The sequence below is a fragment of the Dryobates pubescens genome, chromosome 30, assembly GCF_014839835.1.
Source record: "Dryobates pubescens isolate bDryPub1 chromosome 30, bDryPub1.pri, whole genome shotgun sequence".
In the NCBI taxonomy this organism is placed as follows: domain Eukaryota; kingdom Metazoa; phylum Chordata; class Aves; order Piciformes; family Picidae; genus Dryobates; species Dryobates pubescens.
In genome coordinates this window covers 3,216,553-3,244,177 of record NC_071641.1, presented here as the reverse complement: position 1 = coordinate 3,244,177, position 27,625 = coordinate 3,216,553, and the positions used below count along the sequence as shown (strand labels likewise).

General features: G+C 43.0%; 1 protein-coding gene across 1 annotated transcript in view; it reads right to left on the bottom strand.

Moving 5' to 3' along the window:
- The window catches only part of LHPP (phospholysine phosphohistidine inorganic pyrophosphate phosphatase), a 91,520-nt gene extending 63,895 nt beyond the window's left edge, over positions 1-27,625 (bottom strand). Inside the window, exons 1-6 of the mRNA XM_009907156.2 lie at positions 27,509-27,625; positions 13,940-14,127; positions 13,053-13,206; positions 11,208-11,271; positions 9,818-9,910; positions 1,116-1,207 (exon numbers count right to left, since the gene is read on the bottom strand). Coding sequence (XP_009905458.2) covers positions 1,116-1,207; positions 9,818-9,910; positions 11,208-11,271; positions 13,053-13,206; positions 13,940-14,127; positions 27,509-27,624 — 707 coding nt within the window. The 5' untranslated portion in view covers position 27,625. The remainder of the gene's footprint in view (positions 1-1,115; positions 1,208-9,817; positions 9,911-11,207; positions 11,272-13,052; positions 13,207-13,939; positions 14,128-27,508) is intronic.

The following is a 27,625-nucleotide window of genomic DNA, read 5'->3' as shown; positions in this document are numbered from 1 at the left end:
CAACTACATGGAGAAGGTCTTGAGGGATCATTTGAAAAAGACGAGTGAGTCTGCAGAAGCCTCAGCTCTAATAAGATGAGAAGTGGAGAAACAGCTCTCATTTCAGACATCTCAGTGCTGAGTACATGTCTGGAGGAAACAGCAGACATATGGAGTCCTTCAGAAAGCTGTGAGATATGACCCACAGAGATCACTGGAGTCGACAGCCTAACTTTACAATCTTAACCCTGATAAAAGTTTCAGACACATCTCTTCTCAAACGTACAACGCTTTCACGCAGCAGCAAAACCCAGACAAGCCAAACCCAAGAAAGACACCACTTCTGAGCTCAAAAAATTAGAGCAGTAATTTAACACAAAATATTTTTTACAAGATCAAAGACAACATGTTTTCCCCTTCCTGCCACTTTCATGCACACAGTGTATTCCCCAATTATGTTTTGCAAATGAAAAGATTCATCATTACAATACCTGAAAGGAATCTACAGGAAGGCTAGAGAAGGACTTCTCAATAAGGGTATATAGCAATAGGACAAAAGGGAATGGTTTTAAGCTGAGGAAGAGTAGGTTTAGACTGGATCATAGGAAGGAGTTCTTCAGTGGTGGTGAGAGACTGAAATAGGCTGCCCAGGGAAATTGTGGATGACCCCTTGTGGATGTCCTCCCCAAGGCCAGGATGGATGAGGCTACCAAGTCTAATTGAGAGGCACCCCTGCCCATGACAGTGAGGTTGGAGTAGATGATCTCTAAGATCCCTTCCAAACTAAGCCACTGTACGATCATGCAGCCAAGCCTCACAGGTGCAAAGAAGGTGAGTGTTTAGACAACAAATACAAGTGTAGCTCGACTGCAAACCAGTGTCACCAACAGGAAAAGATCTGGAAGAGGCATGGAAAAATTCTGGTCTTGTGTATTTGTTTTGAACATGTGCCAGGCTCCAAACATTAACTCCTTTTCTTTCAGAAATTAGTGTGTTACAACCAAATCAGAGCACAGTGTTGTTTGGAAAAAAGGCAAATACAAAAATGGGCACCTACTGTTGATTGCCCTCTTTCTAGGATTCCCACATGATTTCCACGCTTTCCACAGAGCCCAGAGTGTGAGGCGTGCACTGACCTGTACTTCCCGGTCCGCACTTGCAGAGCTCTCATACCGCACCGCTGGGCACCTCCAACATCATTCACAATATCATCTCCAATCATGATGGCCTGTCAAAGCAATGAAATACAGAAAAAATGGCCTCAGGTGAGTTTTATATCTGCCATACCTCACACTCCTTGACATAACAAACAGCTGGATTTGATGGTTAATACTGCCATCAGACAAATTAAACAAGATAGTATTGTCGTTGTATTGATTAGAAGTCATCCTACCTTGAATATAATTCACCCTACAGCTCCTCAAGCAATGAACTAGTGCAGCACATACCTGAACAATTTGTAATCCATCACCGGAATCAAAGTTATTTGGCACAAACAAAATGTTGAGTTTTTTGTAGTTTTATTTCTGCTGTGCTCCAAGCAGTTTAAATTAAGCTTAACTTTTTTAACATCTCCTTAAAGCTGGTATTCTAAAAGCCAGTCAAAAGCTTAAAGCCAGTGATGACTGAGATGTGAAACTTAAAAGAGTTCCGTCCCAGCCTATGTTCAGGTTGATAAAGAAATCTGGAGAACCCTTGTGAGACTTAGTTCCTTTATTTCGGCACAATGTGATATGGTATGTATAGGCCTGACATGGTTTATGTTCCAGTCAGCTGAAGTCTAGGCAAAAACTAATAAAGTCCATTTAGAATACAAAAACAATATGAGTGAGAAAAGACAGTCTGGCTCTAAGATTAGTCTGAATGTTGATGAAAACATGCAGCACACACACGCATTTCTGAGTTCTTCTCTTTGTTCAAGATCTTTCTTAAATTGAGGCATATTAACCAAGGAGTCTCTCATTAACAGCTGCATCTTCAGTATTTCAAGTGTTTATTACCATCCTGAATTTAAAAAAATACTCCATTCATTTTATTCTTCAGATTTAAAAACAGTGGAGGGGGTTAACTTCACACTTCCAACATAAACCAGCACATACACAACCAGTAACATTCAAATAATAAGCAAAACCTCAGCTTTGAACCTTCCAAAGGCACTCTGGATTACTGTGAAGAGAACAGAGGCAGAACCTCAACCAGGGGAAACACATCAGCTTTGAAAATACATAATCTAGTTTTTAAAGTATGCTTTTGCACCTTCCATATCACCATTGAATTGTATCTAAAATATATCAATTAGTTGCATCTTCAGCCACTTGATCTTCACCTTGTTGACTTAGCCTCCTGATTCATCAACATAACTTCCAGGCTATCCCAACAATGGCACCTTACAGCTCTAGAAATTCCTGCCCCTTCCAAGTACTTTTGATAATTTTCACCCCTGCACATCAAACACACTCATGGTACAAACTGGTTCTTTTCTTACTGCAGAACGTGCCCTTACATTTTGTGTGGTTTAAGCTTTTTCTAGTGTCTCTCGTGACAGGTCCTTGTCTCACATATGGGACTTTGGAGGTTAAAAGGCATGTTTGTAAGGGGACAGGACTGCCTTAGATGATGGCTGAGTTGTTGAGAGCAGCACCAAGATGGACTCTGCTGGGCACACACAGAAAGCCAGCCCAGTATTTTTTTCTGTCTGTGAAGAACTGGCAAACAGGCCCTGGACAGAGCGGTCATGGGAATGAGGCACACACAGCAGGAGAGACTGACTTCTCCAGAAGCAGCAATCTCAGGAGGGCTGAGTCCTTTCATACAGATGCTTTAAGGTCAAAAACATACAAAAAGTCTGTTGCAGGAGCCACTCCAGTTACCAGCACTGCCCAATATAAAATCTTCTTCTTCCCTTGCCTTCATAGCGTGGAAGCATCTCTGTTTCACACAGCTCATAATCATACCAGAGTCAGTTCATATTCTGGGTCACCCATAGCTCAGTTCCCACTCTGTAAGCAGCCTGCTGGGCAGGCCTAAATCATACAGATTGAAGAAGTCTAAAAATACCAAAGCTCCAGAACTATTTTTATTAATCACTTAATTACAACAGAATCTTCTCCCATTTGTTACACAGCATGTGAAGGAAATCTCAGGATATACCTAAAGCCACAGCTGCACAGAAGATTTTCTAAGAGCATGAATGTGTGTATCTGGAGCAGCTTCAGCTGAGAAAAACTAAATCAGATGATCAAATAATTGTTTATGTTGAAAAAGACCTTTAAGTTCATGAAATCCAACTCTTAACCCAACACTGTCAAGTCACCACTAAACCATGTCCCTCAGCACCACATCTACATGGCTTTCAAATCCCTCTACCACTCCCCTGGACAGACTGTTTCAGGGTTTGAAAACCCTTTCAGGAAGAAATTTTTCCTGATGGCCAGTCCTGGTGCAACTTGAGGCCATTTCCTCCTGGGAGAAGAGACCAATTCCCATCTCCCTACAATCTCCTTTTCAGGGAGCTGTAGAGAGGTGATCCCCCTCCGGTGAAGAACTTTCTCCTCACCTCGAGCCTTAACTTCCCCTGGGAACCATTCTTAACCACTGGCTTTAATAGTCTATAAACTTCTCTTATAAAATTCCTCCCAACACCTCTCCAAAGGGGACATGGAACGGTCCCACAAGAAACATATCTGTTCTCTGCCACCTATATGCCCTTGCTCAGTCAGAACCCAGACATTCAGGATAAGATTTCTGAAGTAAAGACAACTTCGCTCCTGAGTTCTCAAACCTCTAAAAATGAATTTCCTCTGAGAAGGAAAAGGGCAGCCCAGGGCAGCCCACTAAGCACTCAGTTGCTTGCCAGGGCTGTATTTTACCCCATCCAGGCAAGTTTTCCTGCAAGATGCCTGGCAACTCTGCAAGTGCAGCTGCAGATGAGCAGCGATGCCTGTCCAGGCCAGCTTGTGGCATACGCATACAAAAATGTACTCCAGCCCCTGGGGATTTCACAGATTTACTATCGGTGAAGGGCAATAATCACTAAAGGAGGAGCAATTATTCCCAAATCATTTAGGATTTAAAAAATCATTGGCAAGAAGATAGAGGTCAAGAGGTGCACTGTCAAGGGAAATAAAAAAAAACCCTCTACCTGTCAAACCTGGGCTTAACTTCTCCTCTGACTGCAATATGGTAAGAAGAGAGAGAAAGATATAAAACTGAAAGGTCACATACCCACTGAAAGCAAGAATTAAAAGATCCTTGTTCATGTTCACATTTTACACAGGGATCATACCATTAATCCATTCAACTATTCTGTGGAAGTTACCTTTTTTTTTAGATTGGCTACAAATTTACTGAAAATGAGAGCAAAAATGCAGAGAGACAGCCTCTTGGATTTTAAGACAGATCATCAAAGAATCAAGATAAATGTAATTTAGATTTTCCTAAGCCATACAGACAGTGAGAAATGGGGGGTGTGGCTGTATGCATGCAGTAAATAAAGCACACGTGTGAAGCTACTGCTCTTGAAGATTGGCAGTGATAATGGAGGTGAGCATGACCTCTAAGAATTTGTGGGTAGGAAGGCACAACATAATCCCTACTGGACAACTGTCTGTGGCAAAGAGATCACCAAGAGAGTCAGTAATCTTACTGGCCACAGACCCAGAACTGAATAGAGGTGGGGAAGAAGTAGCAGTCAACACCAATAAGCCTTCAGAGATGTTGTTAGGGTGGTAAGTGGGAGCATTACATACTTTTTGTCTGCAAATAGAATTTTAGTATTCACTAAAAGCATAGGAAAATGTCTGAAAAAGAATCACAGAGTAAGCAAATACATGAGGTAGAAAGATAAAAATGCTCTGTACTACCCAGCTATGCCCATGCTGCAATCAAGCATTCACTAGGACAAGCTCAGGTATGGTACTTCGGAGTTAGAAGTCTATGGAGGATGCAAATAGATGCACAGAAGGCAGCATACTAACCTCAGAATATTTAACCCAGTGAATGCTTCCAGAGACAAACATATTTATGCTTAAACAGATTTTTGCTATAGGCTCAAAAACATTAATCAAGTTCAGTGTGCCATGGACCCAAGGAAATAAATCTTACACACATCTTGATTAATGGATTAAAACCCTTCACATAGTAAGCCAATGCATTTACTTTTCTCCCTACTGTTACTGTCCCAGCTGGTAATCTCCTAGGCTTCATGAGTTTGTATTACTGTTAATTATGTTTCTACTTTGGAACTACTTGCTGTGCAAACATTAAGCATATAAAGAGAATCACATATGGCCCCTAACATAGGGGAAACTGCACAAAAAGTCAGGTGAAAGAAAGAAATACATTAAACCTCCAGGGCAGACTTCCAAGGGCTGCAGGGCCAGCCAGGTTTCAATAAGCTTTCAGCAGGACTCAAAACTTCACTTGGCCACTTCACTCTTTACTTTGGAGATAGAGAATCTTCCCTCATTGTCACCAGCAAGCAGGGAGGGGATGCTGGTACAGTGGCAGGCCCTCTGTGCCACCCTGGGGGTGACCTCCTTCTGCTCTCATGCACCACTAACTCCCACCTGAGCCTTGCAGGTGGCAGAATTGGGAATTGGTTAACTACCAGTAGTTTATGCACTCCAGTATGACCAGCCATAAGTCTCATTAAAGCAGGACAATTTGCTGCAGAGAGAACTTTTTATGATTATATAAAACTACTGGAACCTTAACATTATTTAGGTTTTATTGTAAAGCTGTAAAAATCACCCACTGTTACAGCAGCCCTAAAACATACAAATTAGACATTTCAGTAACCTTTAAGATGTGTTATTCTTTGTCATATTACTGAATCATAAGATAGGTCTGGTTACCTCTAAGAGGTTTAAATTTCCAATCTATTACAGTAATACCAGCAATCTGTTATTTCTAGGCCATTGAGGAAAGGTTAAAATGAAAATTGGACTTCAGGGAGTTCCTCCTGTTCTAAGTGCAGGCTGAAAACATCTCAGCAACAGAAGGCAAAGTCAGGCACTCAGTAAGAAGCAGTTATCAAGGGAAATGACTGGTGATAACTTTATTGATTAAGGCAGCTTGAGAAATGTAAGGTTCGCCACTGCCTGGCGCTGCTGTGGTGAGACAGCTTTATTAAAATGCTATTTTTCATTAGAAGTCAGGTGAAAGAAAACACAGCCCATCTAAAATGGTTTAATGGTGGTATGGATTAAATGCACTCCACAGGTAGAATAAATTATTGGCCAACATTTTATAAGAGTGAAGGCAATTAAGACTAGTCCTCATCATGTCATTGGAAATGCAGAGAAGCAGAGCTCGCTCAGGAGACAAATCAGAACATCATACAGTGCATGACTAAGGACTCGTTGAACTGCACATGCTGAGTTATCATCATTATCATGTATGAAGGACTAAAAACCTACAAATCCTGCTCAAAAGAACATTAAAGTTGCAAGGTCAAGCACTGGAAAGTTAGGAAAATATGTCAGAATTAAGGTAGTTTGTTCTGCAGTTATTTGTTCCTCCTATGCATGTGCATCACGATCCACATTTTAATTCCACTAGCAGGGATTGTTTTTTCCATAGATGGAAACATGGAGAGACTGGTGCTAGCACAGAGTCAGAGAATCACTAAGACTGGAAAAGACCTTTAAGATCATCAAGTCCCAACCCTTATGCAGTGGTGCCTCTTTGGTCAGACATTAACTCCCTTCACCTTCAATCTCTCTGAAAGGAGAAGTTCCACCTTTAGACTAGACATACTACTACAACCATTTAACACCAGGAACTATATTGGGAAAAAAAAAATCTGGCAAAATATCAAGTTAGTCACCAGTGGCACCAGGGCAAAGAGCAGAGAATTAATATCTAAGTTGTGCTGGGGACCGTTACTGCTATTCTGTACACAGACCAAATCCTCTTGAAGTCAATGGGAACCACTCACCAAGGATCACTCTATTTTTGCCACCTTGGTGATGCATTAAATCATACTCGTTTTCTGGGGCAAGGTTTCCAAGACAGGAGTTCTGGTGAACTGTCACATCCCTGTAATGATCCCCTCCCTCAGTGCCATGGGCTGTCACGGTCCCATTATATTGCAAGCTGGGCAAAATAGCATCCGAGGACAACAGCACTGTCTTGCCTATGGAAAAGGGGAAGCAATGCCACTATATAATCATGGAATCACCATTTTGGTTGGAGAAGACCTTTAAGATCATCAAGTCCAACCATTACCTAACTCTACCACAGCTGGTGCTTAACCACATCCCTCAGCATCACATCTCAGCATCTTTTAAACACCTCCAGGGATGGGGATACAACCACCTCCCCGGGCAGCCTGTTCCAGTGTTTGTAGAACCCTTTCAGTGAAGAATTTTCATCTAATATACAACCTAAACATCCCCTGGTGCAATGAGGTAATTTCCTCTTTTCCTATCTCTTACTAGGAGGAGAGATTGACACCCACCTTGCAACAACCTGCTCTTGGAGAGCCTCCTTTTCTCCAGACTAAACACCCCCAGCTGCCCCAACCACTCCACACAGGACCTCAGAGAATCACACAGCAATCACAGAATGGCCTAGGTTGAAAGGGAACCCAGAGATCTACTCCAATCCCCCTGCCACGGGCAAGGACACCTTTCAACTAGACTTGGCTGCCCAAGGCCTCGTTCAATCTGACCGCCAGGGAAGGGGGCATCTACAACTTCTTGGGGCAACCTATTCCAGAGCCCTAGTCTAAACCAGCTCTCCCTCAGCTTAAAACCATTCCCCCTAGTCCTGTTGCTAGACACCCTTATGAGAAGTCTCTCTCCAGTATGACCTATTCTCCACTATGCAGGGTCACAAGGATAAAGGCCCCCAACAACTCCCTCTCCCCTCCTACTCCTGCACATCCATGGTTTCTGATATAAGTAGAAAGGAAACACAAACCTTCGTGCATCTGAGTTACACAAACAGTCTCCAAAGGCTGAGCTCTGTGGATTTGATTTTTTTTCCTATGTTCTTTCTTCCAGCTACATTTTTCTTGAAATGCCACTCTGTCTCTCAAATGGATTTTGGGGGTTGTTGGCTGGATGAAAGGATTGAGTAACTGCCATGGCAGTTCCTGTGGTACTATGTCCAGACTGAGCTATCATGTTACTGGGGAGATAGCACCAAACTGAAAGGAGTACAGGAAAGGGCACTGCAGTGGGTTAGGATGCAGAGGGACCAAATTGCAAGGGAAACACACAGTTTTAACATGAGACAACTACTGTGATGACAGCAAATCTGGAGGTACTGAGAGGGAGAACACTTCTAGGAAGGCAAGAAGTTATTTTGGTTGTTACCTGGACTAAAACTAGAAATAGACACATTTAAAAGGGAAGCATCCTGATGAATCTGAGAGAAATCTGCTTGCTCAGCAGACCTACTCAGCTGTGAATGATGTTCCAAGGCTGCTTACAGAAGCCCAGTTCTTTGGCTCACTAAAAACTACTTTGGACAAAACATTAATAAATGTGGAGCAAGGAAAACTCCTGCATGGAGAAGGAGATGGATTAGATGGCCTGCTAGGTCTTTTCCATCTCCCTACTCTATAATAGAGTAAAACCCAAGCACGTATTGAATTACAGGGCCATAATTTCATCTCCACGCTATAGGGACCTACAAGCCACCAAACTTCACTCCTGTTGTTTATAATGTCACCTAAACCCCCATGATGGAATTATTACGTTGTAATTCACCACTGCCTCTGAGTCATCTCATACTCATCCTTATGTCCTGTGTGACATAACAACAAATCAATCAAGAAAAGCTGGGGACAGCTACGGAGAGGGGAAAAATAGGATGTACTGAGTAAGCAAGAAGCATCATACATTCAGTGCCTCTGGACACCAGAGGAGTTTTAGGGTCAGTCAGTGCTTCCTATTCATCTAAATCAGCAACTATCCCTAATTCTGCCTTTCCCTTTTACAAAACAAAACAAACCACCAAAAACCCCACAACCAGCACCCACCAGTCAGTGTTGCACCAAAGGAAGTAAGTAACTTTTTGGGTGCAGTTTCACTACGCTGCAGCCTTCAGTTGGCAAGCAGACTGCGAAGCATTGGGGCACCTTGCATCTTGTGAGGCACATTTTCCATGATTCCTTGGGAAATCTAACTTTTCTCCTTTTGTACTGTTCTCTCTAGCCTCCAAAGAAAGAAGTTTCAGATCAGAAGTGCATGTTCTTTTCAACAACATGTTTTGGGAAGAAGGTAAGAAAGCACAACACAAGTAGAAGAAACCACAGTAGAGAAAGGAGGGATGGAACAGTAAATTTGGTTGAGGTATGGAGGGCATAAATGTGCTGCAAGGAGAGATAGACCCAGAGAAGGTAAATGGCAGGCAGTCAAGAAGAACCCTCAAAAGAGCAGAGAAAATAATGTCATATCTTTGAGGAGGGTAGGAAGTATCAAGAGGGCAGAAGAAATTCAACAGATAGTATTTACTCTCTTGGTTCTCAGTCTTCCTTTGTCTACCCCACACCATTTGATAGAATGGACAAACATTATGGTTTTCTTTCCTCTGTTCAATTTTTTTTGATTCTTCTATTTTTGTTTGTTTGGGGTTTATATTTGCTTTTTGTTTGTTGGTTTAATTCATGGAAGATCCTGAATATAAACATTTCTCTGCGCATGTATAACATACTGGGTTTGGGAAAAAATGTTTCTATATTCCCCCTAAGTTTACCATGGCCCCCTGGCCCCATTCCCCTCGTACTCTTTCGTAACTCTCCATGAAAGACAAGAAATCAGAAGAAAATGCAGCAGGGAGTGAAACTACACAGCACAGCCAGCAGTCACAGCATCAGAAATCTTACCTGATGTGGTGGAACTCCCATTTCTGCTAAGGCTGACTCAAAAAACTTTTTTGCTGGTTTTCCCACTACCTCAGCTTGAACATCACAAGCATACTGGCAAAAAAGAAGAGACAGACACACAAGAAGTGCAGATCAGAAAAGGATTTGTTCAACTCCACAACTCCAGTCACCTGTATAAAAAGTATGTGATTATTGACTTTTGCCCTTAAGTACCATAATGGATTAGCAGGTGAAGGAGAATATTGGAAAATTTGGGTAACAGAAGTGTTAAATGCTCTCTGGCAGGAAAGAAAGTCTTCCTGAAACATCTCAAGTTGCAAACCTTTTACATTCTCTATCACGAGAGCACTCTTCACACTCAGCTCCAGTATTGCTCATTTTTGTAAGAGCATCACTCTTAAAAATAGCAAATATCCTCTATATGAAATGATCAGAAGTACTGGAGGGTCTTGAAAGATGCACAGGATTTCTTCAACCATTCAGCATACTTTTAATGAGCCAAGTGCCCAGTCTAAGCTGAAAAGTTCTTATCCTCCTGACACCAAGTATCAGTGGTGTGCTGGAAATTTGGGGAAAATGAGGTCTTTCTAGCTTGTTCCTAGTCTGAATGGATATGGATATAAATGAATGTGCTGCAAGGAAAACAAAAAGGAAAGAAAAAAAAAGAAACTATGTTTAAGCAGCTTGTGGACCTGGCACTCAGGGACATGATTTAGTGTTGACCCTTCAGTGCTGGGTCAAGGGCTAGACTGGATGATCTTTGAGGTCTCTTCCAACCTGTGATTCTATGAAGTGCACATCACAACCACTGTCTTCCATGTTTGCACACTCCTCTACTTTAATCTCTGCATTCACTTTGTGTTTGTTTTTTTATCTCTGCAAGCCTATAAAATGGAGCATAATGATTCTCTCCTTCTTGCACCCTTAGGTTGGCTTATCTACTGGGTTCCAGTCCTGCATGGAGCTAAGCAAGCTTAAAAAACAGGACTGCACTCAAGTGTCCTGCAGAATAAGGGCCTTATGCTGTAAACTGCTAAGGGCAAGGGCTGTGTTAACAACGATACGCAAAACATAAAACGGGCCTTCGGTGCTCCTTTGGTATTCTGCAGGTGACATTCCATCTTTTCCTTTTCTGACTTCTTCTGGGGGCCTCACTCCCAATAAAGGCACCACAACGGTAAAGGCTCACATCATAAATAAAATTACAAATCAAGAACAAAGACAGAAAACAGATTAATCCACCCATCTCTAGAATGCAGCAAATGAGTTTCAATCTGTGGAAACTTCCTCCACCAAGGTGAGTAATTAGAGAAGATGACCCATATTTATGCCAGCTACTCTTTTAACAAGGTGTACAGAGCCAGTGAGCATAATGCAAGCTATAAAATACCTCTAATGCCTTCATATATGCTCCAACATCAAGTTTCAGACCATCGGTTTCCTTATAGTAGCGTCTGGAAATGAAAGTGATAAAGTTCCAATGAAATGGCAGTTAAATACAAAGAAACCACATTTTATTGTTTCTGTGCCTGTGCAGATGTCCATATGGCTGCAACAGAAAGTCAAGTCATCAGAAACTCCAGGGCCTTAATTTAACACCAGGAATTAAGTAAAGGACAGGCTCAGTGCTGTGCAACCCTGGAGAAAAGATCTCACACCAGATGCCCATCTGGCAGCTGGGACAACTCCATAGGTTCAAAGGGATTTCAGATAGCTTATATCAAGGATGAACTTGGCCTGTATTTTATTGCACAGAGTACTAGCTGCTCCAAAGGACTGCATCTCTCTTCCTTTAATCAATGATGGACCTCTTGGCAGACATAAGATGAGGGCTAGAACTATCCAGCAGCTGTAACACCTTCAGTATATCTGGAAGGGGATCTCAAACACCTAACCATCATTGCTTGTCACCAGCCTCCCACATGAGGAAAGCCAGAGCACTGTTTACCATAAACTGTGTAAGCCCTGCATAATAAATTTTGGTCCTTCTAAAAACTCTTCTAGAGCCATGAAGCTTATAAAAGGAGTTAGTATCTTTACGGTGGTTTTCTGCAATTAATGCAGGTTTTCCAAGCTCTCCTGATTAAAGCAAATGCCAGTTTCTATGTGACAGGATAAAAAAGGTAGGATGAGCAGACAGGTAAGATTTTATGCCTTATCCTTCTGCCATTTTTGATTATTCAGCACAGGCTTCCTTTAAAATGACCACTTGACCTTTGCCAGAACAGCCATTAACCTTCTATAGTCTAGCGTAAACAGCTTAATTTTCTGACAGTGGCATGACAGAAGAAATTACAAAGCCAATTCCTGCTCTCAGCCCAAAACAGATGCTAAATGTAAATCACTCCATTTTCAGGAGGAGGGCATTCTGCTTCAGTGACTCTGACACTTTTGTTTTCCATGGAATGAACTAAAACTTCAAGCAAAACCAACCCACTTGCCCAAGGCAGACCTTTTTTATCCAGAGTGTTAGAGGCTGGAAGGGACCATCCCTTGCTGAGGTCCACCCAGTTACACTGACTCCAAACATTCAAAACAAAGCTGGCTTGTGGCTGGTTTTTGTATATGGCCCTTTGCATCCATGAGTGAGGGAAACCATCCATCCCATTCACAATCTCCCTTCCTGGAGTCAGAGAAGTTACCTACCAGGACAACTTGTTCAGAACTCATGTTCATGTTACCTAAATGATTAATCAGTTGACAGAAACAGGCTCATGGTGAAAACTGATCTTAGGCTATCCCAACCCCCTGTATTTTTAATGAAAAATAATATTTAAAAAAAAAAAGTAACAGGTCTGTTTCAGAGCTACATCAATGAATGACCAAGTAAGCAAATATTTTATTACTAATGCCATGGTTTGAGCTAGCCAGAACTAATTCTGTTCAGTGATTTGACTTCTCAGATCAGTCCCTGCTCAGCGACAGCTCCTTCTGAAGTTCAGGGCATGTCTGCACAGCCAGTGGCTGCTTCTAGCAGTGAGAGCACTGATGGTCAGTTACTGGCAAGGATCAGGGTGCAGGCCAAGAGCACTGCTAAATCTTGTGTGCCACGCTGGGGTGCGGTAAGAAAGAGGCGGACGTGCAGGGAGAAGCAGACAGGACAGGTGACCCTAAACTGAGCAACAAGGGATTCCTTCCTATGGACATCATCTTCAAGATAAAGCTGAAGGATCACCAGGGTCAAGCTTTTTCTTCAAAAAAAAAAGGAGGAAGAAACAAACAGTGCTTAACTCACCCTCTTCCAAGGGAGAGCAAAACAGGCTTCTCCATCCCAATCAGAACTCTGAAAGCTTCATTAAGGTTTGCATAGGTGAAGTTTTCTGCTGCATCTCCAATAACCACACAGTTTGGGTTTGCTTTATCGATCTCTGCAAATTCAGGGACAAGATCTACAGAAGGAGGAAAAATGTAAATAAATTCATAAATCCTTTATCTTTTCAGGCCCTATTGGAACTGATGGGTTTGCCCCAGATTTGTGCTTCCTTTCATTCACTCCCCAACACATGAAAATAAAAGTAATAAATTCATGTCTCAATCAAGTCCCCTTCTACTTCTTCAGACCCCTCTACTCCTGCTCGTATCCTGCTATTCATTTGCCTTACAACAAAGAGCAAACCAAACCATTTCTTATCCTTGCCTTAGCTCCTGCCACCCATGTCTCAGTGGCTCATCATACCCAAGCACACAGGCAAACTCCTGAGTAGCTGAATAAGAATGCACAACAGCAAGGGCAACCTCCTTTCTCCATACCCAAACTCCACAGAAGAAAACACTTTGAACTTTGTCATGATAAAGAAAAGACAATGTAGTGTCCTGCACAGCACCTCACCTAACTCCTAGTACCTGTGATTAAGCAGCAGGCTCTTCTGTGTACTTGCTGACCCCCAGAACAACTCTGTGCTTTCACTGTGCCACTGCTATCATGGAGATCTCACCAAGACCAGTCCACTGAGGCATATTCCACAGTCTCATGACTAAAGAAAAAGCTTTCCCTGTAGGAAAACAACAGTTGGGAGCTCTTCCTCACACAACTTATGGGAATTCACTGCTCTGTCACAAATGCCTACATCTCTCTGGGCTGTCCCCCTACATGTCCCAGCATCCGCTGCAGCGTTGTCCCACCGTCGTGCACGAGCAAGTGCGGCCTCAGGCCACGCTCCTTCAACATGCGGCAGGCTGCTGGTGCTGGGGCGGTGACTTCAGCCACGGAGATGTCAAAGCCCATGCCCTGCAGCTTCTTCACAAACTTCTCCCGGGTTGCTTGGGTTTCGTTAGTGCAGAACCGCAGCTTCAGCCCAGACGCTTTGATCCTGTTGAGTAAAACCAGACATGGAAAAGGAGCAGAGCATCAGCTGTGCTGTCCCACTCCCAACCTGGATACTTACAATAAAAAATGCAAAGAGGAAATGCCAGAACAGGATCAGCAGCCTTCACTGTGACCAAGACACACTAAATATTGATTCTGGGCACCACAGATGCAGTTTTCACGTGCAGGGCCCTTGCTACAGCATGGTAAGGTGACCACGGCAGCAGAGGTGATGTCCACCAGCCCCAGGATACCAGTGTCTGTCAGGCACGCACATCAAAAAGCCTCAGATGCATTTCCTTTGCTTCAAAGGGGTCCATGGATGTAGACTCATAGGACCTGACGGCACTGCGCAGCCATGAGTGGAGCAGCTGCTGTGACACCACTGGCTACTAGCATTTTAACCTGGATTTTGCCCCTTCCACTTACGGATCACCTGCTGCAGTGATCTGCTGGAAGTACCAGCAAGGTTTTACACTTCTGCAGGCTCCAGGCAAGAAGCCATCTAGTTGCACTGATGCTTATATCAACAGTGGGGTGGCTTCAGCTACATTTATCACTTCATCTCTCGTTGAACACCTCTGCTGCTACTTGGTGGGTAATTCTGAGAAATAGAGTTCTTCAACTTCAATCACAAACATCAATAAATGTTTACAGGTAAATGGCTTCTCCAGCATTGAAAACATGGCCCCAAGTGCCCAGAGCCAAGGATGTGGTTCCTGTGGACCAAACATTCTGCGACCTCATGCAAGCCCTCTGCCTCTGAGTAACTTGTTGACCTACTGGAGACGTCACCAAAAGGCCTTGTCTACAGAGATGAGTTATCAGCTATTTGGAGAACCAATGTGTCTTAAAGTTGCCATGGAAAATCAGAAGCATAAAAAGGTATCACTATTTTTATAAATACATTTGCCAAAAGGAATGCCACTTAGCTCCTCAAATATATAAAAAGCTTACATTTTGTCAGTTTTAGTGTAAATTTGAACAGAACTATCTTTGAGGACCTAAGATTTGGATACCTAGGTAAGTTTGGGGCTAAGTTTATAAATTCATATTAAAACATTATTACTTTTCTTTGTGTTGGGAAGAAAAAGGACTTTTCCATTAGGAAAGGTGGGAGGCTGACCTGATGGAAAGAAGTTCTGAGGAAAAAGGCCTGAAGTCCTGGTGCAGGATAACATGAGCCAGCAACACATTCTTGTGGTCAAGAAGAGCAATGTCATCCTGAGATGCATCAAAAAGAGGGACAAGAAGGCTGAGGGAGGTTCTCCTCCCCTCCGCTCTGCCCTGGTAAGGCCTCACCTCAAGTACTGTGTTCAGTTAAGGGCTTGCCTGTTCAGGAAGGACAGGGAAATGCTTGAGAGGGTGCAGCAAAGGGGAACAGAGATGATTAGAGGACTGGAACGTCTCTCTTTAGAGGACTGGAACGTCTCTCTTATGAAGAAGGACTGAGGGCCTTGGTGCTTTTTAGTCTGGAGAAGACTGAGGGAGGATATTATAAATGCTTACAAATATTTAAAGGGTGGGTGTCAGGAAGATGGGGCCAGACTGGTGCCCAGAGAGAGAATAAGAGGTAAAGGGCACAGGAGATTCCATCCAAACATGAGGAGGAACTTCTTTATGTTGAGGGTGGCAGAGAACTGGAGCAGGCTGCCCGGAAAGATGGTGTAGTCTCCATCTCTGGAATCACTCAAAACCCACCTGGACACCATCCTGTACAACCCGCTCTAGGTGATCCTGCTTTAGCAGGGGGTTGGACTAGATGATCTCCAGAGGTCCCTTCCAATCCCTATCATTCCATGATTCTGTGAAAACCCCTACTCTGATTCTCAAGATAACAAAACAAGATGGCTTCCTTTTCTAAGGAAAATTATCCCAATCAGTTGGGTGCAAACACCAAAACCACCTCCAGGTGTTGTAGCTGATGATGAACTTTCCACCAAAGGGTTCTCAGAAATCCAGTCCTGGCCCAGAGAGCCCCTTCTGCTTGCTAAAGCCGCACGCCAGTGTCTTCCTCAATAACGCAGGTGATTCATTTCTTTCTTATTATTTGTCTTTCCTAATCATAGGTATGTGAATTATCAATTACACTTAGTGGTTAATTGCCCTTCATAAAGATAGCTTTTCTCTTTTAAATTAGGCAGTTAATATATTGTAACTAATAGCATCCACTTGTACATTATAAATATATCTTCATTGATTGGAGCAGCGAATGTGAGATTCACGCACAAGTTAATGAAGCAATTGAGTGAAGAAGTGCAGGGTGTACCCAGGGAATAATTATTGTTAATGAATTATGATGTGACCTTCTCAGAACAATGAACAATTGGTGTCACAGTGGGATGACAGTATTCCACATCTGTTATTCAAAGCACGGGCTTAGCTGTAGCTGAAAAGCAAAGCAGCATTTTGGAGATGTAGCAAAACATAACAGAGTGTGCCATGGTTAAAGAAATACCATTCTAAATGCAAAGCCTACCTGCACACCTTAAGAAAAGCCTGTGATTCACAAGTCCTGGAAGCAGACATTAGTTGAATAAGACCCCATTCTTCCTGTTCCTAAAGGTCAATGAAATGTATCCAAGAACAACGCTAAACACCAAACTGTGCAGACAAATGAGCAGTCAAGTGCAAGACTGTTTTCCTATACTGAAAAATTAACTTCTTTCTCAGAGTTTTAGATGAAAAACAGAGTTACATTCTGGCTTGACCAAACCAGAAGCTGTCTGGACACATCCTGGACTGCTTCACGCCTTCGTGGCCACCAACAGTTACCACCTCAACACAGGAGCTCAGTAAATCATGGAATCACAGAATCATTTTAGTTGGAAGAGACCTTTAAGACCATCAAGTCAATCATTATCTATCTACCAAGTCCGGTGTTAAACACGTCCCACAGCACCATATCTCTGTGTCTTTTAAACACCTCCAGGGATGGGGATTCAAACACCTCCATGGGAAGCCTGTTCCAGTGTTTGAGAACACTCTCAATGAAGAATTTTCTTCTAATACCCAACCTAAACATGTCCTTGAGCAACTTGAGGCCACTTCATGTTGTCCTACCACTTGTTACCAGGAAGAAAAGACCAATACCCACCTCTCTACAACCTTGTTTCAGGTAGTTGTGGAGAGCAAAAACATCTCCCCTCAGCCTCCTATTCCCCAGAGAAATGCTTAGGAACAAGCGAAGTCTACAAAGAGTTAGGGGAAGCTGGTCAGAAAATGAGAGTCCTCTGATGAAACATGAAAAGAACCTTCAAGAATATCCTGGAACATGAAAACAAAAAATATATCAACAAGAACTCCAGAGAAGGTTTATTTCTTCCAAAACACTTTTTCAGGGAAAAGACACCTCTTCCTTCAGCATCAGCATCTCTAGAGAGACCCTCTGCTAGCGTTCTGCCAAACCCTTGGATGATACAGCTGCATGACTGTACACATATTGGGATGAATCCATCTCTTGATGCTCAACACAGGGATGGTAAACAGAGCCTGGAGGCTAGCATGCATCAGCAAACAACTATTAGAGCATAAATAATTAGGGAGAGATTTTAACAACATGAGAGAAATCCTCTCTCTGCTTGTGTTTACAGCAGAACTCCTCTTCAGTTTTCATGGTCAGATTATGCACCAGAAGGAACTAAGACAGACCTTAAAGGTCTCTAACAGAGGCAAGATGATTTGCACAGCAAGTCAACGCTGTACTGGAGCCACTGCTGCTAAACTGACCAGATTACTGGGAAACCTTAACTGCTGAGCTGATCCAGCCACCAGTGCTCACATTTTCAGTACATGCAGAGCAAGTTAGAGTGATTTCTAGTGCTGGAAAGCATGAGGATGTTAGAAGAATAAAGCACAAAATCTGTAATGTGATGTCTTACAAGATAAAGAGCAAGGGATTAGATACCTGCAGCAAATACAGAAGAAAGAGGCTACAGCAGATAACATACACAACACAGATTTTACCAAGATCTCCAGTGTATTACAGATTTATCAGCACCTGTATTACAGACACACCCAGGAGAGACAATCAGAGCTTCAGCTGACTTCCATACATCCTGGCTGTGATAAAGATCCCACCCCAACTCCAGAAGCACCAGAAATCAATCCTGATTACAGCAGAAGCCAAGCAAAAAGACAGGCAGCACTGTGTTGCAGGGACTCTGCATGCTCCAGAGAACTGCAGACATCCCGAGGACATCTCTCACTCCCTGCCTGGGGACATCAGCTGGCTCACCTGCATCAGGTAAATCTGCTCCATTTCCAACACAACTGCTCACACCATTCCTAATGCCCATGAGCAGCAATGGGGAAAATTGGACTTCACCTGTGTGTGGGAACAGGTTGTGAAGAGAGAGCAGATTCTGACCTTCTGGAATGTCACAAATGCCAAATTTGGCTAAAAGTATTTCTGTGCCCAAAGAAACTTGTTGGAGCCCCTCTCAGAGAGGACAGCAGAGCACAGGGAGCAGATGAAAAGACTTGGTGGAGCAGGCAGCAGCTGTCCAGAGAGCTGCCACAGCACACAGACACTGAAGCAAAGGCACAAGTCACAAAAGAAACTTCCATGACCAAGATGAGCATCAAACCAGCGCACCAACAGGTGTTAAGGATACTTCTACGCCTTATGAGAGGAGGGATTTAAGACCATTCCAGACCACACCAATGGCTCCATTGCCCAAACAACCCCTCAATCTAAAAGTGGGGTCCTCACCTGGCTCCAGGCATGCCGTGAGCACACATGCAGGGAAGAGATGGAGATGAGGTTTTTAATTTCAGCCCTGAGCTGCCCCTCACACTATGCCAGCTCTTTGAACTGACCTTTACCTCGTTCTGCTGGAGCAGGACAGGATGCTGAGTGACAATGTCCCACAATGCAATTACCGTGCATCAGATGAGCCAGTCCCTTACAAATCACCTCGAACTTTACACATCTGCTGGCTGTCAGCATCTGCCAGGTTCACTCACCCGAAAATAATGAAAAAAACTCTCATTATTGTTCCATAACAGGTAAAGTGTTAGGACAATTATTAGACATCCTGACTGACCTTGTGCAGTCTTAACCAACTGCCCTCGCCCACCTTTATGGGCAGCCTTTGGGCATATGAAACACAAAAACTGTTCATTCAGATTATGTAAAGGTTGTGACATCAGTAAGGAAAAAAACACAAAAGGTCCTGGAATCTGTGCTGGAAGCCATCACTCCATCTTAAATTCATGCTGTCCTGCACATAGCAGAGCACCTAAAGACACAGCTATAAGACTAAACTTCAGACTTCCCATCTTTGGCCAGTTTTTTGCAGAGGGTTTTCCTAACATGGGAGCAGAAAGAGAGCCCTGCCTACATCCAGCAGGCCCTGTGCAGATGGGGCAGGGCAGCGGAAAGCAAAACCCTGGAAGATGCAACAAACCTGAGCTTGGAAACTGTCCAATACCAACTTCAAAGGGGTTTGGAAGAGAGGTTATGAGAATTCCCCAACTGTTTTTTCATCCTGCTTTTGGTTTTTCAGAGCCTTTTTCCTTTTTTTAATTTAAAATAAAAGAAAGCATGCTGTTTGACATATTTGCATCAGTGGGCAAATACCAGTGTGCTTCAGCATAACCTGTCAGCACTCTAATACAATCTCAGGAACATGAGAAAATACCACTATCACAGAGTTATCTGCCCGAGACCAAGCAACAGAGTAAAACCAGGACTCCTGCAGGAATGTCTTCCTCCCACCTGGTCAGAGTTAACATTTATGTATTGCCCTCTGCAAGGGCCAAAGTGCTGGTGCTACAGGTAAAATGTCTGCTGGCAAGAGGAGGTTAAACTGAGCCAAGAAAAAACGAAGCATAACATTCAAAAGTAGAATGACTTCTGAACATTGACCAAGGTCAATAAAGAAGAAAGAGTTTGAAGAGAAAATAAATTTATACCACTTCTTTAGCCTGGCTGGTAGAGAACCACAGCACACAATAACGTCTTAGCCGGAACCTAAAAATCACACCCAAAATGATGACTTAAAATCAGACCACCAAATGGTGAGAAATGATGACAAAGGCAGGTACCTAAATCATCTGTGCCCTCAGACACTTCTGATCTCCTGGTACTTCCATTCATTGATGATCCCCAGTACAGCCAAGATCATTACAAACCCCCATTCTCTGGTGGTCCAGCTTTCTGCTCCACATAGCAAGGCTGGCTTGACAAACCCTTACCTAGGGCACTTTTTGGCCCTGCTACCCCTTGCATTCTTGTGTCTGAAACTCATCTCTACATCTGCTCTCTCAGGAGCACAATTTCCTCTTCAGACTTATATGGCTCACCTCTCTCTCTATATAGAAGAGGGTAATTTGGAAGGAATCCAAAGGAGGGATTGCAAAAGGGATTAAAAAAAAAAACAATAGGAGGGCATTACCTCTGAAGAGGAATGAAGCAGATTAATAGGTGCATATGAAGGAGCCACAAGAAAAGAGGCCAGTGTTATTTAAGGGTGGGCAAGGGTGAAATAAAGAGTGTGCTATAAAACTAAAGACTCTGGAAATACCACTTTAAGACAGTGACCACAAAACCTGAAAAATCACTGAATTGTAGTTCAAAGCCAACTTATAAAACCTACCAATGCCTTTACTTGGGTATTTCAAGCACCTTGAATATTTTGGAGGTAGAAATAAATACTGGAAGCTGTAGATAAAGACAAACATGAAGTCATGCTGAACTCTTTTGTGCTGAACTCTCTATGAAGGCTGTCTCACTCTGATCTCTGGATATAGCTCTCCACCAGAATGACTGAACAGATTGCCTGATACCATAAACTACATTCCACCTGCCTGAACAGAGGAAGAGCAGACAACAGATTCATCTACAGATTTGTAGACAACAATATGCCACAAGAGTGAAATCTAGAATTAGTTAATAAAAATAATACATGCTTTGGAAGTGAATCTGCAGGAAATAAGCACAAAGTAGAATACAAGAAAGTTCTTTCTGAGCCATTATTTCAGTAGAAAGATGCATTTAGTAATTACAGACTACCAACTCAACTTAAAAAATTACTCCTAGCAGTCCCAGAGTTTAACCATATTGCAGGAACTTCATTGACACTTTTCACCTTGTAGTGGCTGACTGATTGTTGGATCACAGCAGCACAACACCCAGTGCAACTCCAACACATAGGTGTGTTCTGTAAAAAATTAACTTTGGTAGACAAAATACTTGGCAGCTTTCCACTTTGAAGCTGTCATTAAAAAAAAGATCTGCACTTTGATAATTCAGTTGGCATGAGCAAGTTTGGAATGTATTTATTTGCATTAAGCAAAACATTTATATGGACAATATAATTAATCAAACTACAAGAGTTTTCATTCTGCACTAATTGCAGTTTGTTGGGTTTGCCTCTGAAGCTACTAATTACACCATTAAACTTTCAGTCAGAACCAAGTTATGTTTGTCAGGTCAAACTCCTACTTTGTAGGCAGACAGCACCTGCTTGTAAATAATTAATTCTACCTCTCACAAGAAGAAAGTACATTTTCAAAAGGTTTCATTTAGCCTATTGTATAAAGAATCCACTCTCTTGTGCTCTGCTTTAGCTAAAGTATCACACTTTTTCACTACAATAGGTCAAAGACCAAGCTGTATTCCAACAAATGTATCCCCACAATTTCAGGAACACATTTTTTTTTGGTTATTTTTTAAATTAATGAACGTTGCTGATTGGGAAAGCAAATATGGGTTAGGAAGGTAAACTGAGGCGAGAGTTAATGCTACTGGCCAGAGTGGAACTGCGACAACACTGCACCCACTGAGGATCAATTCCTGCATCTCTTTTTGGATCTACCACTGAACAGCTACAAGACAGAAAAGAGCTATTTCATCTTTTTGTGCCTCTGCTACTTCAGAAAGGGTAGGTGACACCTAACCTTCTTCCATGGACAGAAAGTGCAAAGACAAATGGATATTTACACAAGAGTTTCGATAGTTCATTTGAACATCTTTCTTGAACAATAACTCTTTTGCTACCCCAGGTGCTGAAGGCATAGCAAGTTCTGAAATTCAGAACATCTGCACAGTCTGCTAAGCCACACAACAGTTACCTTCTGCAACAACAAAGATTTTCTCCTCCTTGTCACACACACCCTTTCAGATGGCTCTTTGTAAGCTCACAACTGTCCCACCCGAATCCCCTCACGCTGAATTGCTTTACGGTTCCAGTTCCATTTGTTCTCCTTGCAATTTTCTCCTTGTTAGGCTCTCCAGGTATTCTATTTTAACACAACTGTCCAGCTGCTCCACAGCCTCCCTGCGCCCCAGATTTCCGTTGTTCTTTTAAAGAACTCTGTAGAAAGTTGTGCCAACAGATGCACTATCCTGACCAAACAACAGGATGTTGTAAACATCCAACTACTGTGTGCTTTTCATATGGATATGCTAATGGCAACACTATCAGCACACAGCTGTAAATGCAAATAACAGAGCACAGGCTGAGCATCTTTTATTGGTGTTTAACCACCTCCTGTCTTGTAAGAGACCAGCTCCCTGCTATTTGTAAGATAAAAAGTGAATAGCTCACCTCATGTCAATGCTGTGTAAATCAATTAAGACAATAAGAGCACAGTACAGAGGCACTGTTCAGGCTGGCTCCAGAAGAAGCCTTTAAGTCATCGATGGGCTTTCTGATCTGCTCTGCCAGTTAACTGCACACACTCAGAAGAGATGTGTTTTGTCTCTGTTATAAGCACTTTTTCGAATGCACAACAAATGTATGTCACAGTAAACCAAAGAATCAAGAAATGTTATGGTTTAAAAGTTTTAAAGGGTCACATTATCTCATCAAGCTGCTTTTGGGTTTTCTAGTCAGCCACCACTCCAATATCCCCACTTAAAGTTAACAGTCATGGGCAGATTTAATGACTTTTCTGGTCCCCTGGCTTCTGGGTCAAACCAAGAGTGCAACAAGGCTGACAGTGTCCTTAGGTATGGGCATGCCTGCTTGTCATACTCCTGCCAAGTAACAAGAAGGATGTGGATTCACCTTATCATTGAGTGGAGAAGGAGGTCTGCTCTGCACAACAAATACTTCTGTGGTTCATGCTTCTGGCCTCTGATTCACCAGTTCCCTTTCAGTGCGCACTGATATTGTGCAGGTATGGTACAGATGTTGTACAGGTAAAACTCATCAAAGATATAGGTAGAATAGTAATAAATAAAGCATTTCCAGTTGTAATACTTAATATTTCTTCACAACTTCTAGCAACTTGTATAGTGTCTACTGCTGTTTTCCTCAAGAGGTTCTCTATGGCACTGGGAAGTGTGTAACAATGTCATTTGGTCAAGATGCTTCAGTGTCCATCAGCTTCATTGGTCATTTTTCTGCTCCATCTGACTCTACTGCTAGCTGAAAACAGACAAACAAGCGAACCTCCCTCCTGCAGGCATCACAAATATAAATCAGGCCAAATTCTACTGGCAGAAATTACATTCCTACTCTATCAAATAACCACACAGCAGAATTTGGCTGAAAACAAGAAAAATAATGCAGCAAATACAGTTTTAAGAGGCTGAAATGGCTTTAGTCATAGGAAACCAACCGCAAAAGAACATGTTTGCTTACGATTTTTATTGGTGTGTACTGTATGTTGTTACACAAAGTTAATTGCTGTAATCATGTGGGAGATGATGTAGCAAGACAAGCTGAAGAGAACAGGTCAGCTGTCATGTTATGAGTCCATATCTGTAGTGTTTGAATTATCAAAATGTTATTTAGGACTCCTATTGGACATATACATGCACTAGGAGACTCTAGACACCTCTTTTAGCAAAAGATCATATCAATTTGAATTAAAGTTCCTAACTATCTACAATTAGGACTTTTTAATTGATACAGAAATGAATTAATTAATAAAGAGCTGCTTTTAGTTTTAATCTATCTGCTTGAAACCAGTGAGCTGTACAATGATGCAGACACAAATATTAATGCCCAACTGGCAATTAGATAATGAGTCAATGAAGATTTTAAATGCTGTGAGCTAGAACAATTACCAACCTAATAGGCAGATAAATAAGGCTACTTAACTTTACCCAAGGAAAATGATTATTCTTAACCACTGAATGACCTGAACAAAATATTTTGGTTTTTTTTCCTTCCTGCCACTTCTCCTGCTATCCCAAATTTCTACAGCTATAACCACTGCTTCTCCATTGCTCATGGATATGAAGCTCCTCAAAGGCCACACATGCTAAAACAATGACTGTGTTCCAAACACGCTCCCTGGGAAATGAACCTTGTGCATGGAGCTGCAGAGAATCCCTATGACAGCCCACAAATTGCTGCAGTGTGGGGGACACAGCATGGTATGCGCCGGCACCATCGAGTCCTCTACCACTGCTCAACAGATCCTGCACAAATGAGATCAACTTCTCTTAAGAAGCCTGTTGCTGCATCCAAACACTCCTCAAATATCCCTGCAAACCCCTCCAGGTCAGACAGGCAGAGAGGTTGTACTAGCTGCTGAGTTGCAGAAACCTCTAACGAGGAAGTATCCATCTCCAGTATTTCAAGAAAAAGCCCATAATATCTGGTATTTAGCCCAAGGCCAGAGTTTTAATCCTCTTCCACCAGCATACTTGTAGCATTGCTATAAGTTAAGTTGCAGTTTACATTGCCTCCACACACAAGGTTTCAGCAAATGCAGTGACAAAAGTTATTAATTAACAACCTGCAACCCAATGGAAAACAAAGTTTAAAAACCTAGGAGAAAAACAAACAACAATATGTCAAAAGCATCTGATGAGTTACAATGCAGATATAATAGAATATGTCCTGGGTTTTAAAGGAATGGTCTCATCTCTGACAGCAATTATGTAGTTGCTGTTATTTATGTTTGTTTTGGACATGCCTGGAGACCTCACTGCAATCCAGGCTGTCCCATGCTACATGCTGCACAAACTCAGCACAGGCAGCAGAAAGTACTAGTTGCCAGAGATGAGAAGAGGTTTTAAGATTCCTTCTCCTGGAGAGCAGAAGAATGCTCTCCTTCACCAACAGACTGTCTGGCACAGGCTTCAGCTACAGTGTCAGTGGGAAGCAATATTAACAAGAGGATCTGAGCAAGACACAAAGGAAAGCCAGGGAGGTTCAGTTCTGGCAGAAGCCACTCCACATTGTCTGTCCCTTTGCAGTCAGCAACCAAGCTGCTTTACACATCCAGGGGCCAAGAAATACTTTAATTTTGCTACAAGCCTTCTCTTTGGGTCTCTCTTGAATCCTGAGCCTGTAGCACAGCTACAGAAAAACAAGAGAACAGAAACCATGCTGAAATATTGCACAAAGGGGACCTGAAGGAATGAGAACAGAAATCATACACAACCCCTTGGGTAAAAAATCACATATCACAATACAATGTCCCTATAAAAGCAACTTTTCCCTTTGCCCAATCTCACTGAATTCCCTTGCAATGCCAGCTCTCTCAGTGGCCACTTCGGCACTTGGAGGTCTCCCTGGCCAGCTGAGCAACACACACAAGGCAAGAGCCTCAATAAGCCTTAAACTTGCCTCATATGCTGCTTTCTGACAGTGCTGGGAGCTCTCACCCTGTAGCTGAAAGTAGACAATTCATTCAATGACACTTTATGTGCCCATTACATGTATTTCACATGAAAAAAGATCTGATACAAAAAAAGGAATTAAAAGCAGCAAAGATTTATTATGAATACACTTGCATCTTCTCCAGTTTTGCTTTTGCCAGGATGGTTTCACTTAAATGTAGGCACATATTTAACCAAATGTGATTAATGCTAGTGATTTCAATATTTTTTGCTGCATATTTCCCTGCTCAGTAAAAGCACTCGCCACTGGGGTGGCTCCAGAAGACAGAAGCTGCAGAGGTGTTCACCAAGCAGGCTGTCAATGAATCACACAGGCCCAGTGAACATTTAAACTATTTCAGGTGGGGTAGATGCAGCAACATGTGCCACCAAAAGAGACCTAGACTTTCCAGTGCAGGTTAGTGAAACACCACATAGAGCCAAAAGGCTCTTCCAGAAACCCACAAACTCCTCCACTGAGGCAGAGCCATGAATCAACACTTAGCTTTAAACAAAGACGGCCCTGAGGCCATTGCTCTCTCCCAGCCCCATTCTGCTCCTCTGGTCAGGCAGGGCCAATACAGACACACTGACAAGTGAACCTAGTTAATTACAGTTAAATTTTTAACTGCAGAAAAGGATGGTGAGGGAAGACCTTGCTCTCTACAACTACCTGAAAGGAGGTTGTAGCAAGGGGGCACCAGTCTCTTTTCCCTAGTAATAAGTGATAGGACAAGAGGAAATGGCCTCAAGTTGCTCCAAGGTAGGCTTAGGTTGGATATTAGAAGGAACTTCCCAGCTGAAAAGCTTCTCAAGCAGTGGAACAGGCTTCCCATGGGGTTGGTTGAATCCCCATCCTTGGAGGTGTTTAAAAGACACAGAGATGTGGCGCTGACATGGTTTAGTAGCGGCCTTAGTAGAGTTAGAGAATGGTTGGAATTAAAGGTCTTTTCCAACCAAAATGATTCTATGATTCTACAAATGAAATCACTGTCCCCTTAGCAGTGGTTACTTGGCCTGTTAAATGAATTGTATTACATGGTTGAAAATGAAAACATTTACTGCCTCTGGGGACTGGTGAGTAACTAGCCACAGCAATATTTTGCTTTTGAGTTGCATCTAAGCTGGACAAACAGTGCAGCACAGCAACTTTCCATTTCATTTGGGTTACAAGTTCTCCACAAGAAGTCCCAGCTAATTTAACAACAAAGCTCATCAGTTTACAGAAGCACCATGCCAGTGTGGCAATAGTTTTAAAATCACCACCGGGGGAACATACCAGACCTCTTATATATTGCCCACTCCTGCTACATGTGCTGCAACAACAGTAAATACAAGCTATGATTTCATGTGATCTGCCCATGCTGCTCCAGGCTCCTTTCCCTACCAGTGCAGGGACAGCAGATCCCCAAACGCTGAAGATTCCATTGCAGCTTAAATATGCCTGGAAAATACCAAAGTGAGCAAAAATAGGCCTGGAAAAAAATACCAAGGTGAACTAAAACGTCCATGTCCTGTCGCAGTCAACCTGACACAGCAAACCGGGGTAGCCGAGCATCCGGGGGAGTTACACCCCGACCCTTGCCAGCCTTTGCATGAGGCTCCAGACCCCAGGGCCAAGCCCACAGCGCGTATTTTCGGGTGCAAGCCTACACTACCATGTTCTGAGGTGCACACACACACCCCCCAGCCCCGGCCGGCTTCTCACTCCACTGGCTCCTCCTCGACATCCTCCTCCACCTCCTCCTCCTCCTTCCTCGGAGCAGAGAGGTCGGGACCGGGCCGAGCCATTCTCCACCGATCCCCCGGCACCCACCTGCGCACCGCCTCCACCGAGCCGGCGATGGGCACCCCGCCATCGCCACCGCTGTCGTAGAGAACCCCGCTGACATCCAGCAGCAGCCCCCGCACAGCCCGCGCCCAGGCCGCCATC